General features: G+C 38.3%; 1 protein-coding gene across 2 annotated transcripts in view; it reads right to left on the minus strand.

The window, feature by feature from the left end:
- The window catches only part of HAUS6 (HAUS augmin like complex subunit 6), a 43,821-nt gene extending 28,538 nt beyond the window's left edge, over positions 1 to 15,283 (minus strand). The window contains exons 1-7 of one of the 2 annotated variants that reach the window (XM_067744475.1): positions 14,813 to 15,283; positions 10,265 to 10,360; positions 8,866 to 8,944; positions 8,224 to 8,356; positions 5,541 to 5,688; positions 3,870 to 3,935; positions 3,517 to 3,565 (exon numbers count right to left, since the gene is read on the minus strand). In XM_067744475.1, the coding sequence (XP_067600576.1) occupies positions 3,517 to 3,565; positions 3,870 to 3,935; positions 5,541 to 5,688; positions 8,224 to 8,356; positions 8,866 to 8,944; positions 10,265 to 10,360; positions 14,813 to 14,940 (699 nt within the window). In that variant the 5' untranslated portion in view covers positions 14,941 to 15,283. The remainder of the gene's footprint in view (positions 1 to 3,516; positions 3,566 to 3,869; positions 3,936 to 5,540; positions 5,689 to 8,223; positions 8,357 to 8,865; positions 8,945 to 10,264; positions 10,361 to 14,812) is intronic. The other variant, XM_067744476.1, reaches the window with a different exon arrangement.
- Between the last annotated feature and the right edge of the window lie 1,507 nt (positions 15,284 to 16,790).

A 16,790-nucleotide genomic window follows, 5' to 3' on the forward strand; every position in this document is an offset into this window, starting at 1 on the left:
CAACTACTGAGCCCACATGCCACAACTACTGAAGCCTGTGTGCCTAGAGCCCATGCTCTGCAACTAGAGAAGCCATCGCAATGAGAAGCCCACGCCCACACATCACAACAAAGAGTAGCCCCCACTCGCCACAACTAGAGAAAGCCTGCATGCAGCAATGAGGACCCAATACAGCCAAAAATAAATAAAATAAATTAATTTTAAAAAAACAAACAAACAAAAAAAGAAGTGAGGATAGTGTTTACTCTTGGAAGGAAATGGTCATGAAAGAAAGGGGGCTCAATGCTCCTGGGGTGACGGTAACATTCTGTTTCTTTAACTGGATGCTGGTTACACGGATGTGTCCACTTTGTGAATTTTGTCAAGCTTCACACTTACGATTTTTGCACGTCTTTATATGTATGTTATGCCTCAAAAGAATTTACTTAAGTGGGAAAGAGGAGGGGAAATACACTAATTATATTTGTGTTAGTGTCTGTGTCTTCTCACAGTACAAAGTAAAGTTGTTTCCCCAAAGGAAGACTCATTGGCTGGCCATCTAAAGATCTCATAAGATGGCATTTCCTTGGTGAACATACAAAGATCCAGGATCTGGTTCTCAGATTTTTCAAATCTAGAAAGTTTACCTTCTCAATGGCTCAAAGTTGACTGGACTCAGGGAAAACTGAACATTACCCAAACTCAAGAGAGACTGCTATGAAAACTCTTAACGGGTTTCATACCAACCTAACCTATTAAGCCTACAATCAAAGATACTACATTCAGCGATAGGAATATTCATATTCACTAAACTGGAAGCTCCATAAAGGAAGTGACTCTGCCTGTTTTCTTCAGTGCTCTAGTCCATAATATCTAGAAGAATGCCTAGCAAATGGCAGTTGATCAATAAATATTCACTGAATTAATGAATAATTACTACCTGAGGAGGGCACTCACCTTTTCCAGTGACAAAGTGCCTAAAAAGCCAAATTAATACCCCAAGGCAGCTTGGTGACCATGGAATCAAAAGAGCTTGAGAGACATTTCATCCAAACACAAAGGTATAAGAAAACACTCCTACCCACATTTGTTAAAGCCAACCTCTGAAAGCCTCAGATCATTTATATCTGCCAGATTCCTCTCTACTGCCATGTCAGCCTCAACATGACTTCTCATCGTTCTTCCATACTTACCATCTGCCTTCACGTAATGTATTTTATTAGATAAATATTACTGATTAAGTTAGAATCAAGCTGAATTTTCCCTGCTGGCATGAAAGATTTTAAATTAACCAAATTTAAACTGGTTAATTTAAAACTGCTTTTGTATATATTTAGTCTGATAGATTATAAGCTAATTTTTCCATTATATTCAAGTGTTCTAAAGGCACCCTGTTAATACTTTTATACATATGTCACTTATAATGAGTAAAAAAAAGAAAAACAAACAAAAACACTGCTACAAAGAGAGACATACGAGTTCAATTAAGTAAACACTGCATAACACAAAAGAAAGATTAAATTCCTCCCTTCAAAAGTTGTCTTGGGGCTTCCCTGGTGGCGCAGTGGTTGAGAGTCTGCCTGTGGATGCAGGGGACACGGGTTCGTTCCCCGGTCCGGGAAGATCCCACATGCCACGGAGCGGCTGGGCCCGTGAGCCATGGCCACTGAGCCTGCGCGTCCGGAGCCTGTGCTCCGCGGCAGGAGAGGCCACAACAGTGAGAGGCCCGCGTACCACAAAAAAAAAAAAAAAAAAAAAAGTCTCTCAGAAAGAGAAATTAAGGAAACAATCCCATTCACCATTGCAACAAAACGAATAAAATACCTAGGAATAAACCTACCTAAGAAGGTAGAAGAACTGTACTCAGAGAACTATAAGACACTGATGAAAGAAATTAAAGATGACACAAACAGATGAAGAGATATACCATATTCTTGGATTGGAAGAAACAACATTGTGAAAATGACTATACTACCCAAAGTAATTGACGGATTCAATGCAATCCCTATCAAATTACCAATAGCACTTCTCACAGAATTAGAACAAAAGTTTACAATTTGTATGGAAACACAAAAGACTCCGAATAGCCAAAGCAAACTTGAGAAAGAAAAATGGACCTGGAGGAATCAGGCTCCCTGACTTCAGACTATACTACAAAGCTACAGTAATCAAGACAATATGGTAGTGGCACAAAAAGAGAAATATCAATCAATGGAACAGGATAGAAAGCCCACAGATAAACCCACTCACCTACGGTCAGATAATCTATGCCAAAGGAAGCAAGGATATACAATGGAGAAAAGACAATCTCTTCAATAAACGGTGCTGGGAAAACTGGACATGTAAAAGAATGAAATTAGAACACTGCCTAACACCATACACAAAAATAAACTCAAAATGGATTAAAGACCTAAATGTGAGACCAGACACTATAAAACTCTTAAACAGGAAGACCACTCTGACATAAACCACAGCAAGATCTTTTTTGACCCACCTCCTAGAGTAATGGAAATAAAAACAAAAATAAACAAATGGGACCTAATGAAACTTGAAAGCTCTTGCACAGCAAAGGAAACTACAAACAAGACGAAAAGACAACCCTCAGAATGGGAGAAAATATGTGCAAACAAATTAATGGACAAAGGAATAATCTCCAAAATATATATACAGCTCATGCAGCTCAATATTAAAAAAACAAACAACCCAATTAAAAAATGGGCAGAAGACCTAAATAGACATCTCTCCAAAGAAGACATACAGATGGCCAAGAGGCACATGAAAAGCTGCTCAACACCACTAATTATTAGAGAAATGTAAATCAAAACTACAATGAAGTATCACTTCACACCGGTTAGAATGGGCATCATCAGAAAATCTATAAACAATAAGTGCTGGAGAGGGTGTGGAGAAAAGGGAACCCTCTTGCACTGTTGGTGGGAATGTAAAATGATACAGCCACTATGGAGAACAGTATGGAGGTTCCTTAAAAAACTAAAAACAGAATTACCATATGACCCAGCAATCCCACTACTGGGCATATACTCAGAGAAAACCATAATTCAAAAAGACACATGCACCCCAATGTTCACTGCAGCACTATTTACAATAGCCAGGTCATGGAAGCAACCTAAACGCCCATCAACAGATGAATGGATAAAGAAGATGTGGTACATATATACAATGAATTATTACTCAGCCATAAAAAGGAACGAAACTGGGTCATTTGTAGAGACGTGGAAGGATGTAGAGACTGTCTTACACGGAGTGAAGTAAGCCAGAAAGAGAAAAACAAATATACATTAACACATACATGTGGAATCTAGAAAAATGGTACAGATGAACCAGTATGCAAGGCAGAAATAGAGACACAGATGTAGAGAACAAACATATGGACACCAAGGGGGGAATGGGGGGTGGGGTGCGATGAACTGGGAGATAGGGATTGACATATATACACTATATGTATAAAATACATAACTAATAAGAACGTGTTGTATAAAAAATAAATAAAATAAAATTCAAAAACAAAAGTCTCACCTTTTGAATTTTCTCTTGTATATTACTTTGGTCATCATAGGGTTCCATTCTAGTTAAAAATTAAATAATCTCATTAGTCAATAAAAAAACCATATGGTAATTTACCATCCAAAGAGCTAATTAATCTGCAAACCCACCTGCTAACAACCACCTATTAAAAGCAAAAATAAAATTCAAGCTCAAAGCTATCATAACTTATTAGAAGAACTGGACTAGGAATCAGAATTATGTTCTCATCCTATTATCAACTAGCTATTGATATGTTATTTTAACTAATCTCAGTTTCCTTACCCGTAACATGCAGGAAGCTAAACTAGTATCTCAAGGAACTTTCAACTCTAAAAGTCACTTACTTTTTTATCTCGTTTTGCTGTCCTATACATTCTGATCTCAAATTCTGTATTTGTTTAACTGATAATCTGGAAGAAAACATACAAAATGACAACTGTAAATCTATTACAACTAACTAGTATAGCCCGCTTTGATATTTTCCCTCATTTCATATCTTTGCTCAAGGCCTCTGAGGACTACTCTTCCAATTATACCCAGCAGACCGTCATAAAGGGACTCCAGACTCCCTTTAAGACTTACAGGAGTGGTCTAACATATACGCGGCTATTGAAATGGACCAGGACTTCTTGGCTCATATACTCTCTGACTTCAAGTAAAAATGTTGGAAGTCAGTTAAGACTACTCTGCTCTCTTATCCTTATCTCACATACCATGGGGATAATTTTAAATGTTACCTAAAACAGGCAACATTGTAGTTTTAAGGAGATGTCAAAGGATTCTGTAGCTTTGGGAATAGAAAACAGCATTTAAAAAGCTATCTTACTATAGTTGTTTATAATTGTAAAAAATTGGACACAATTTATGTCTAGAGAGTAAGAACCTTGCTTGTCTTGTTTAATGCTGTAGGACTAGTGTATAACCAATATCCAGCACACAGAAGTAACTCAAGAAAGGAAAGTGCTGAATAGATGAATGTAAATGTAAGACAGTATAAAATGGCTAAAGAAACTATGGAATACCTCTTCAACTAAGACACTAAGTAGAAATTAAAAGTAATACATTATGGCAGTATGGAAAAATTTATAGAATGACATATTAAGAGAAAAAAGGATACAAAATAGAATGAGCACTATAATTACAGCTTAAAAATTTATTTCCATGTTTAAAAGAAAAAGCACCTAAAGAAATTGAGTTTTTGAACTAAAATGATATCTTCCTTTTCTCTAAATTTTCATTTACAGTATGCTTAAAGTCATAAAACACTTTATTCAGAAGTTATCAGGCTTTAAAATGGAAAGATAGGGGCTTCCCTGGCAGCACAGTGGTTGAGAGTCTGCCTACCGATGCAGGGGACTCGGGTTCATGCCCTGGTCTAGGAAGATCCCACATGCCGCGGAGCAGCTGGGCCCGTGAGCCATGGCTGCTGAGCCTGCGCGTCCAGAGCCTGTGCTCTGCAACGGGAGAGGCCACAACAGTGAGAGGCCCGCGTACCGAGGGGAAAAAAAAAAAAAAAAGGAAAGATAACAGCCAGGGGGTTTTGAGGTAGACATGAATTATTGCCATTGAAAGAATACTGATGAGGGACTTCCCTGGTGGCGCAGTAGTTAAGAATTTGCCTGCCAGTGGAGGGGACACGGGTTCGAGCCCTGGTCCGGGATGATCCCACATGCTGCGGAGCAACTAAGCCCATGTGCCACAACTACTGAGCCCACATGCCACAACTACTGAAGCCCGCACGCCTAGAACCCATGCTCCACAACAAGAGAAGCCACCGCAATGAACAGCCCGTGCACCACAATGAAGAGTAGCCCCCACTCACCGCAACTAGAGAAAGCCCGCGCACAGCAACGAAGACCCAACGCAGCCAAAAATAAATTAAATAAATAAATAAATATTGATAGAATTAAAAATAAAGTGCATACACCAATGGGTTAAAAAAAAGAAAGGATACTGATGACATTTGTTCATAAAGAAAGGAATTTACATTTTCTAACTATCAAACTATTACTTACTGTGCATTTTCCTGGTATTTTCGGGTAACATAATCTTCTCTTTGCAAAATTTGTAAAAATCTGTTACGTGCTACGTGGCATCTGGCAATGCACTTGTGCAAATCTTGTGGCTTTATGTTAAATGTCTCTGTAAAATGTACAGAAGAATCTACACAGAACACAAATAAAATACACAAAACTTAGACGTACAAGCTAATAAATATAAAAGTGTGAGATTACTGAGAGATTAACAACCTCATTTAACTAACAACTCCTTAAGAGCTGGCATGCCACATACACAAAAAGATACAACTAATTTCAGCAAAAGCAAGGATGACCTATTTTTAAATGAGGCAATAAAAAAGGATATCTGAAGTTGAGTTATTTTACATAATTAAAAATTCTCAGAGTCCATGTGCCCCAAGTAATTCTTATTATCACAGCATGATACATCCATGAACAAATACATCATCACACATAAGCAACTTCTCAACTGATCTTTTAACAACAAAGGAAGAAAATCAATTAAAAGAGATGAGGTGAGATCACATCACCTTCATTGCTGCCATCAGCGTACTTTTCTTCCTAGTAAGATCAACAGGACAAGACAACCAAATAAAACCAATCTCTATTTCTCAAGTAATTCTTGGCTATGTTACTAATGATCAAAGCAGACCCTGACAACAATCCATCTAAACATTTGAGAGTCCAGGTTTTCACCTGTAATAAAATGTAATAAATCCTACTTTAAGATGGCTCAATACAATAAAGATGGATATTCTGGAAAAGAGTGACCCCACACCATACTTAACATTGTAAATCCAGGTCCTAGATTACCCGCAAAGAAATAACCAAAACGCCTAAATATTTAACAGGGGATGAGTTCGCTGGATGTAGAAGTCACCTAGAGACTGAATATGTTGAATGAAACTGCTTTAAATGAGAAATATGACAACCCATGCTTAAAAGCCTTATGTACAATAAATCTTGCCAAATCCAAATACACATAATTCATATAAAATAGTTTGGGTTACATGTAACTGGAATAAATCTAACAGAAAAGCTGGTAAAATGCTTATGTTACATTAAATTTAAAATACGTAGGGCTTCCCTGGTGGCGCAGTGGTTGAGAGTCCGCCTGCCGATGCGGGGGACACGGGTTCGTGCCCCGGTCCAGGAAGATCCCACGTGCCGCGGAGTGGCTGGGCCCATGAGCCATGGCTGCTGAGCCTGCGCGTCCAGAGCCTGTGCTCCACAACGGGAGAGGCCACAACAGTGAGAGGCCCGCGTACCACAAAAAATAAATAAATAAAAAAATTTAAAAAATAAATAAATAAAATATGTAAATGCTTATAAAGCAAGATCACATGTACATGTTTTAAAAAATCACGCACAGAAGATAAACTGGAAAAAAGGTATGTGTTTGAGTGCATATATACATATATATGTATATACACACACACATACAATATATACTTGTACATACACAAAATGATATATGTATAAAGTTTGTCACTGTAGCATTATTTTTATAGCAAAAGATTAGGAAAAAAGCCAACTGTCTGTCAGCAGAGCTGATTTCAGAACAAATGTGTGATTAAATACACTATGACACATCCATTCAAATATGCAGTTCTTAAGAGAGAGACAGAGTAAGGAAAATCTATGAACTGACATGGGATGATCTCCAATAGACACTGCTGCATAAAAAACACAAGATTCAAACCCAGATGTATGTCACCATTTAGGGTTTAAAAAACAGAATATATACACATTTGCTAGTATTATTCATTACAATGGTTGCTTCTGGGAAGGGAAACTAGGTAGTTAGAGATGGAAGACACACTTTTCACTTCCTGATTTTTGAATCATGAGAATCTATCATTTATTCAAAATAATTAAAACATATAATATGTGCATTTAAAAAAACAACAACAAAAACACCTAAAAGAAAACAAACGAAAATATAAGCAATGGTTGTCTCTAGAAATTGGAAGATGGGCTATTATTGCATCAACTTTTCCAGCTTTTACCTCCCATGTTTTATGAGCATAACTCAATTAAACTGAGCAGCATACTTAGTAAGCTACAAATAGCATTCTTTTAAGTCTTAGGTGAAAAATCCAATATTTTGTTTCTATAATTTAGCAAATAGATCAAATCCCTTTAAAACAGCAATTGTGAACCAAAATATTCCAACACATTGCCAGTAGCCAAAATAAATCTCTAACAAATTCAACACAACATTTAATACAATGAATTATAGGCAAACTATAACCTGCAGGTCTAACCTGGCCCACTGGCTGTTTTTCTGAGATCAGAAAGCTAGAACTGCTTTCTACATTTTAAGGGGTTATATTACAAAAAATAAAAATTTAACAACCCTCACAAACAGGTATATGTGACAGACACTCTTATGTGGTTCACAAAGTATAAAATATTTACTGTCAGGCCTTACACAGAAAATGTTTCCCAACCCCTGTATTAGAACATAAGAAAATAATCTGTATTGCTACCTATGTTCATTACAAGAGGATTTCAAACTACAGTTCCAATAAAATATTAACCATTTGCCTTTTGAGGTAAAGTAATATTTTTATCTTACTTTATTTTATTAAAATCTCTTAATGATTTACAAATTATAAAAAATAATAAAAACTTAAGAATCAAAACAAAAAAAACTCCTACTGTGAGCTTAACTTACTTTTAGAATGGGTTTTTATATAATTTATTGCAACAAATCTTGCAAAGTGATACATCAGATGAATAAACTTAGGACCACCAGGAGAAAGAAATAGTGAACCAACAACTTGAGGGAAGCTACTTCCACATTCAGCCTATGGAAAAAAGAAACAAGATGATTTGAAGACCTTAACAACAACAACCTTTATATTTACATCACACTGTTTTGAAGCATAACAGGTTTACCAGAATTATTCCATTTGAACCACAAGTTGAATTTTTGAATCCTTCTAAACTCTTGGTGGACTCAGTCACAAAAAGCAATTAAAATTTAAAGCCACAATTATTGATACTATTTGGGGACATAAGCTAAAATAATCTATGGTAAAAAAAAGTTTTCTTTAAACAAAAACTGTGATATAAATTCCCAGGAACTCAAAAACCTATTTCTAATGCACTTAGCCAACAAAGCTGGCTTCCCAGAAATATAGAATCCCAACCAAAAACCACCAGAAAGTATTATCCTGATTAGTATTTCTTGCTTATACTGTTAGCATAAAAGCACTAAAAAGATTTCACCTCTAAAAAAATTAATGTACCTCAATAAAGCCTGAAAAAAAATTACCTCTTAAACGTTTGCACCTTTCAGAAAGAAAATACTTACAGAAATCTTTTTTAACCATTCACAGCAATGTTTTCGGAATTCAGTATCACTTTTTTGGTCAAATGGAGGCCAACAAAGTCTTTAAAACAAAAATAAAAATTAGAATTATGAATAAAAAAGCAAACTCAGCAAAACTTTAAAACATCAAAATTATCTCCTATACTAGAAATATTAATGCTAAATCAAGGCTAACATTCATAAATTTCAACTAAAGAGAAACACCAACCTGTAAGAAATTAGGTCTTTTTCTTTATGAATATCTATAGAGTTGAATTCAGTTTAGTGCAAATTATCAATGAATATATAAGTTAAATATAGGGAGAATCACTATTAAAATTACTGAAAATCAGCTAAAGAAGACAACACTCTCAATGAATTCACTGGACTAATGCATAAAGATGGTATAAATAAATTAGGATAATAATTAATGCCTGGGGAAAAAGAGAAAAACACATGGTTACACATGAAAAGCACAGAAAGAATGGCATAAGAGATCATGACCCCTAGAGATAACCTATATTACAGTCAGGGGTGCTACTGTTTTGTGGACAAACAAGATATGAAATTATTAAAAATTCAGTTTTAGTCAAAAATAATGAACTTTAAAATTTGCCTATTGCTTTCTCCTTATAATGTTTTGTCTAAATTTTTATTATGAGGCAATTATTTGATTAGGGCTCCATTTTTTTTTGTATTTCTGTAGCATAACTTACATGCTATATTCATAGAAAAAAATTAAGTATGCAAAGAAAAAAAGACTAAAAAGCTGGAATGTCAACAGTGATATTCTCTAGTTGGGTTTAGGAATAATTTTTACTTCCTTCTTTAACGTTTTCTGTATTTGCTGAACTGGTTAAAGTAAGCTGTATTTTGTTTATAATCTAGAAAAAAAAATCAAAAAATCTATTTTTATTTGAACAGAGGAAGCCCTATACCTTAATGATAGGGATTTCGAAAATATGTTTCAAATACACTTGTTCTCCTGGTCACTCATAACTTTAACTGAAGGCAAAATATTAAAAATAAATTATCACAAATAAAAGCAATGCCCTAAACAATGGACTTACTATATAAGAGGATGAGGGCACAATATAAATATTAAAACAAATTTGAACACTTTTTCTTATAGATGAAACCCAAATCACATGCAAAATAACTTAGAACCAAGGCTAGTGAATATTCACATTTTTATATTTTTATTTTAATTTACAATAATTTTACAAAAAAAATCACTCAGATTTATAAAGGTTAAGTACTAAATTTGTAAGACTCAAGCCTAATTTTTATAACATCCATTCAAAATAATAGTTGAAGTCCAAAGTTGAAATTCTGGCTTATATAAAGTCTTAATCCCTTTTTAAATCCCCTACAAAAAGAAAATGAAATAACTTTTACTCACTTGAAAACTTCTTTAGTGAGAGACTGGTCAAGCGTTTGAAACAAAAAATAAGAAACTATCTGAAAGGCATCACGGTTCAACTTGTCAAACATGTTCCTAATGGTTTAAAAAGAAATAGAAGTAGGAAAAAAAAAAAGAAAAAAGAAAAAGGTTAATAAAACTAAGCATCATCAAAAGCTGTTTAAGAGTCTGGCCTATTAATATTTTTCATTCTGTTCAAGAGGTCAAGGCAAATTCATTTTTCTAATTCATTCATTCAATTAAACACATACAAGTTTTTGTTTTCATTCTGAAAATGTAGATCGATTAGAAGAAAACTAGAAGAATTGGCTTTACTGCAATGAAAACATTCTACAAAAAGAAAAGGAAAGACTAATTAGGTAGAGAGAAAACCATGGTCTAAAATATGGTGAAAATGATGATACCCACCAACATTTTCTGACAATAAAAACAGCTAAATATTTATTGAGTTTATTATTTATCAGATATTATTTTAATTAAGCCTTTTACAAGCAGCAACTCATCTAATCTTCACTGCAATCATATGAAGTTAATAGCTGTGCTTGCAGCTTTAACATGAAGTATTTTATCTAATCCCAACAACATTAGAAAGCAGTTGGATTATCTGCATAATACAGATGACATGACAAATAGATCTGAGTACTCCCGTGAACACATAAAGCTATTTTCCTGAAATAAGCTTTGAGTTGGAAAAAAGAGTTAACATTAAAATTCCCATGCTTATCCTTTTGTCAAACAACTGTTTTATCCTTGGAATGTTTCTATTCCTCAACAAATACAAATGAAGTTCCTACCTCCTTATCATCTCTCAAACCTGCTATTTTTTTCATAGAGTATCCTGTTCTCTTCAACACTTCTAATTTTTAAAAAGATATTTGTTAAAGGTTTGCTCACCCACTGGACTGAAATTTTATAAGGGAAAAGTTCACGTTTGCTCTGTTCACCACTGTATACCCAGGTCCAATACTGTGTTCAATTAATATCTGTTGAATAAACAAATGAATGGGGGGCTGAGAGTGCCTTCTGCTTTGCTTCGGGCAACTGAAGGCCTAGTAGAGCCTGGGCTGATTCCATGGAGGGGGCTGCTTATGACCTTAAGGGTCGGTGTGCTAGAGAGAACTGCAAGTACCTTCACCCTCCTCCACATTTAAAAATGCAGCTGGAAATTAATGGACGGAACAACCTGATTCAACAAAAGACTGCTGCAGCCATATTCACCCAGCAGATGCAGTTTATGCTCCAAAATGCTCAAATGTCATCACTTACTTCTTTTCCTGTGACTCCATCCCTGGAAGCTAATCCTGCCATGGCTTTCAATCCCTACTTACCTCATCCTGGGATGGGCCTGGTCCCTGCCAAACTTTTACCAAATGTACCTGTGCTGATTTCTGGAAACCCAGCTCTCCCAATGCCAGGAGCTGCTGGTCCAAAACCGATGCATTCAGATAAACTGGAGGTATTTGTGCAGAAATATATAAATCTCTATAGGGCAGATATTAACCTTATGCATAAACATTCTTAGAACCCAATGTTTTGAATGCTTTAAATAAGTACATCTGAATTTTAAGCTTATGGAATATAACCTCAGAAAAATGTTAGACAATTTACTACTGCAATTTTACCCTCTTATGAAGTGCACAGTTGTACAGTAGGTCTAACAATGTCTTAGTGTACCCAGCTACAGACTCTGCATCTCCTTTGCTATGGCACAGAAAGTCTGGTGGGAATGCTCCTTTTAGCCAGCCTCCAGCTTTGCAGAGTGGGATTACTGTGTTCGTTGATGAGTCTCTACTTTCTAGAATAATCAAAAAGTCAGCTCTATTGGCAGCCCCTTAAATGCCTTGTCATGTATTGAACTGGAATCTGTACATGTCCTTTAGTCATGGTCCACAAGTCTGCTTGTAAAAAGCACATTGCGGGACTTCCCTGGTGGCACAGTGGTTAAGAATCCGCCTGCCAATGCAGGGGACATGGGTTCGAGCCCTGGTCCAGGAAGATCCCACATGCCGCAGAGCAACTAAGCCCGTGCATCACAACTACTGAGCCTGCGCTCTAGAGCCCACGAGCCACAACTACTGAGCCCGTGTGCCACAACTACTGAAGCCCGCGTGCCTAGAGCCCAGGCTCTGCAACAAGAGAGGTCTCTGCAATGAGATACCCGCACACCACAACTAGAGAAAGCCTGCGCGCAGCAACAAAGACCCAACGCAGCCAAAATAAATAAACAAACAAACACAATGATGTGTGATAAAGACACATCTTGGACCCTAACAAAATAACCCCCTCTTGCAAACTTAGCTAATTACACTTCAGGCTGTGTGTCAGGTGGAGGATTAAAAACTGGTTTTCAGCAATACTTGCATTTCAATGTAAGGAAAGCAGACAAAGTTTTCCTTTGGGAAAACTGGATTTTTTTTTCTTCCTTGGAATAGAAACTTTGTTTAGGCTTATATCTCATAGTGAATATGGCTCGACATTATCCTTCAGCTTTCAAAATTTTTCCTAAATAGATGACAAAAGAATGTATATGTTGCTCTTACACATTCACTGGCAAAATAAATAAAAGCGAATCACCTTCCAAGCAAAAAAAAAAACCTACAAATGAATGAATCACCTTTCCTTTCCATTCCCACTGACTCCTTAGTTTACGTCTACCTAACTGCAAAGCCCTGATTCCCCCTCTAATCCATTCTCTGTAATGCAACCAGAAGGATTTTTCCAAAATGCAAATCTTTTGGGCAGATGCCTAGGAATGGAATTGCTGGATCATATGTTAAATGTACATTTAACTTTATAAGAAAAGTGGCTACACAATTACATGCTCACAGAAACTAGAAACACATACAACTGCACACCAAAAAGAATGAATTCTAACATATGCAAACATAAGTGAATCAAAAAAATGTTTTAATTTTGAAGTAAATTTGATGCCACATTCTTGCTTAAAGCATTTTAAAGGGGACATCTGTTTTAGTATATCCCTCCCACTAACCAACTGAGACAACTCTAAAGACATGGGAGGGGGGCAGTGAATCTATAACAATGTTTAAAAAAAAAACTATCATCACTGAACCAGAACTTGGCAGATTTTATTTAATTTTCAAAGGCAGAAAGAAGACTGCAATTGAATAAGCCAGAGCAGAGAAAACTAAGATTGCCAAAACAATAGAGAGGATGCAGTGGCAATGGGAACCATCCTCAGTGGAGGCCTGGGAGAAGCTTTAAGTTTTTCTGCCATATGGTGGGGCATCAAATCATGTGAGATAGGTGGCACATTTATTAATATATAATCATAACCTGAAAAATGCTACCCACTGGTTGTCAATTTTTAGACTAGACTTCTAGACAAAACCTTTCTACATATAAATAGTAGTAACTTCCAAACAGTTACCAAACAAAACTTAATTACAGCTCTAAACCTTGACAGTAAAACAGTTCTAATACAGCTGAAAAAAGTCAAGAGGGAGAAGGCAGAGGGTAGGTAAGTGTAGGTGCGCTAATTATCGTATAAATAGCAGCCTTCACTGTGAAATTACATCGTGGGGAATCCAGAGATACTTTTGAGATTGATACACCAAGAAACAGAGGTCTAAGCACATCATTTAAATACTGCCACAAGAAAAACGGAAATAACGTAATTACAATAGTCAAGAAGATTGAGAACAGGAGATAGCCTATGTATCCCAAATTTTCCTTGGCCTATAGTGGCCAAGATAATAGACACTGTCTAAAGTTGATAAGTTAAGACATAGAAATATAAACAAAGCATTAAGTTTTTTGTTTTTTTCCGGTACGCGGGCCTCTCACTGTTGTGGCCTCTCCCGTTGCGGAGCACAGGCTCCGGACGCGCAGGCTCAGCGGCCATGGCTCACGGGCCCAGCCGCTCCGCGGCATGTGGGATCTTCCCGGACCGGACCGGGGCACGAACCCACATCCCCTGCATCGGCAGGCGGACTCTCAACCACTGCGCCACCAGGGAAGCCCAAGCATTAAGTTTTATGATGAGATCTGTAACATCTGTAGCAAAGCAGGAAGGGGCTTTTTTTCACTTTTCATCTTAATACCACTCTCTACTAGTTTTTTGCTAACTGTGGCAGGCTTCAGCCTGCTATTTCAGTTAGTGAAAATTATAAACTAAAGATCAACTACCTTGAAAGTCTCCCTCGAGTCCTAAAGGCGTTTGCACCTAACGGAAGGCGTTCCCAAGTCCCTCCGTTACCAAACCGCCACCTCTCCCTCGACTTCACAGACCACCCAGCTTCACTACCAAAGCAGGAATAAGCCGCCCCTTCAGTTTCGCCCCAACTGCAGACTCTACTCCCCTACAAGGCGCTCCCGGCAAGGTCCCATAACAGACAGTCTCCTGCCACCAGGCTGGCTGCCACTGGAAGCAGGAACTCTGCAGCCAGTGCCGGGCCCCAGTAACCGACTACTTAATTCATCAACCTACGAGGTCCGCAACAAGGCGGGTCACGCCAGCACGGCCAGGCTCAGACTCCCCCGCCCCGTCGGCCCCGGCCTCCTTACACTCCGAGGTGCGTGTGCGACACGATCTTTCCACCGGCTACGGTCGCCGAGCCCGGCTCGAAGCCGAGCGCCTGCAGATACATCCAGAGATGCTCCTTCTCGAAAGAAGGGACCCAGGCCGAACTCATCTTCGCAGTAGGCAGGGCCCAGCAAAGGAAGAAAGCGCAGGCTCCAACGACTGCGAGGGCCCCTCAGGCTTTTTCCCTACGGGCAGCCTGAGATGGCGGCGGCCCCTGTATTGCCACCGCCTGATCCTCTCTCGTCTGGAACCATTTCGCCTCAAATGGCCTCAAATGCCTCAAATGGCCTGAGACTCTAAAGTTTCAGGGAAACAGAGCCTCTACCGGTTGTACGGCACAGCGGCCTAAGCGAAGTCACCACAAAAGAAGCGTCCCGCGCCTCCAGAAGAACGGTTTGCGCCGGCGCTACCCGGCTTCCGGGGGAGGAGGGGCTTCTTTAGAGGACCGTCTCCCGCCATGCAATGCACCCTTGCCTCGGTCTTTTCCGGTTAAGACCAGCCGAGAGCATACAAGACCCACAAGGCATTGCGGGGCTGGCGAAGTTCCTCGTGATTGCTGGGTTTTGCTGGAGTCTTGGGGTTTTGCTGGCGTCTTAGGGCTTCGCGTTTTCTGATCCTTTTTTTCTTATCTTTGTAGTTCCTTTTCTCGTATATGCCTATTGCGTCAGATAAAAACCATAAGCTGTTCACTGTAGTAGAAAAGCATTGGATTTCCTCAGCTGTTCTCACTACATGTGTAACCCTGAGCAAGTCGCGTAACTTCTGAGCCTGGGATCTATTATTAGTAAAATCTTGTTTGCCCTCAAGTGATGAATGTTCCTTTCATCTCCTTGCTCTAAGAAATCTGGCTCTCCCCTACGCATACACCTTTCCCCTGCAACCCTGTCAATTGATGACTACTTTCTCCTCCACATGCCATATACAGCAGAACCTGGAAATGGGGTGGATAGCCTACTTATTTCTCATTAACACTTTACGCAATTATTGCCACACTAAAACCACCAGCTCATTTGATAAGTATGCTATCACCCACAAGTCTTCCTTGTGGAGGTCAAGTGTAAGATCTCCAGGTTGCTGGACCTCATTCTGAGATTTAGCCCTTAATTCTCTGTCTCTCCCAACATTACTCCTGGAATAATTTTTGATGATTTCAGTATCCATGTAGGTAATCTTTCCAATGCCCTGGCCTCTCAGTTCCTCGAACTCTTCTCAGCACCCTGGCCGCTTTCTGTCTTTGCCAGATTTATCTGGCAGAATCCAAATGGCTATTATATCAATTCTCTGCCTACTCCGTACCTGCAGCTTAGCAGCTAAATGCAATTATGATGCCTGGCATTACCCAAAATTCATGACAACTGAAGTAGACTCTTAGGCCTGCCCTCTCCACCCTACTATTTCCCCCAAATCTCACTCTCCTTACAATTACATGTATATTCTTCCCTCCTTTAAACTTCCAATACCCACTTCTTCCTCCTCACTCTCAATGATGTCCTTTGTTCTTAATTGATAGATGCTTCCAAAAAAGAACCTCCACCAACAGTTTACCAACCTGCCTATATCTTTGCCCATATAGTCTTCCTTGTCTTTCGTTAATCGGGGTGAATCAGGGTGTGCCTACCTAAGACCAGTCCTCTCACACATTCGATGGACTGTATTCCCTTTCTCACACACAAGGAGTTTGCTCCAGCATTTGTCCTCTACTCTCTCCTGCAGCATCATCAGTTCTTCCCATCAGTATATAAACATGATGTAATATCTTCCATCATTAAAAAAAAAAATCCTTTGACCCCAATGCCTTTCTAGCTATCAGTCCATTTCTCTTCATAGCAAAACTTCTCCAAAAAGTTGTCTATATCCACCTTACTGCTAGTGGTAACTTTCCAAAGCCACTTGAATCAATTAGCATTCTTTGGTTGCAAGCAGCAAAACTGACTCTGAAGGAGTTTTATCGGATGGTCC

Source organism: Pseudorca crassidens, chromosome 7 (genome assembly GCF_039906515.1).
Source record: "Pseudorca crassidens isolate mPseCra1 chromosome 7, mPseCra1.hap1, whole genome shotgun sequence".
Classification (NCBI taxonomy): domain Eukaryota; kingdom Metazoa; phylum Chordata; class Mammalia; order Artiodactyla; family Delphinidae; genus Pseudorca; species Pseudorca crassidens.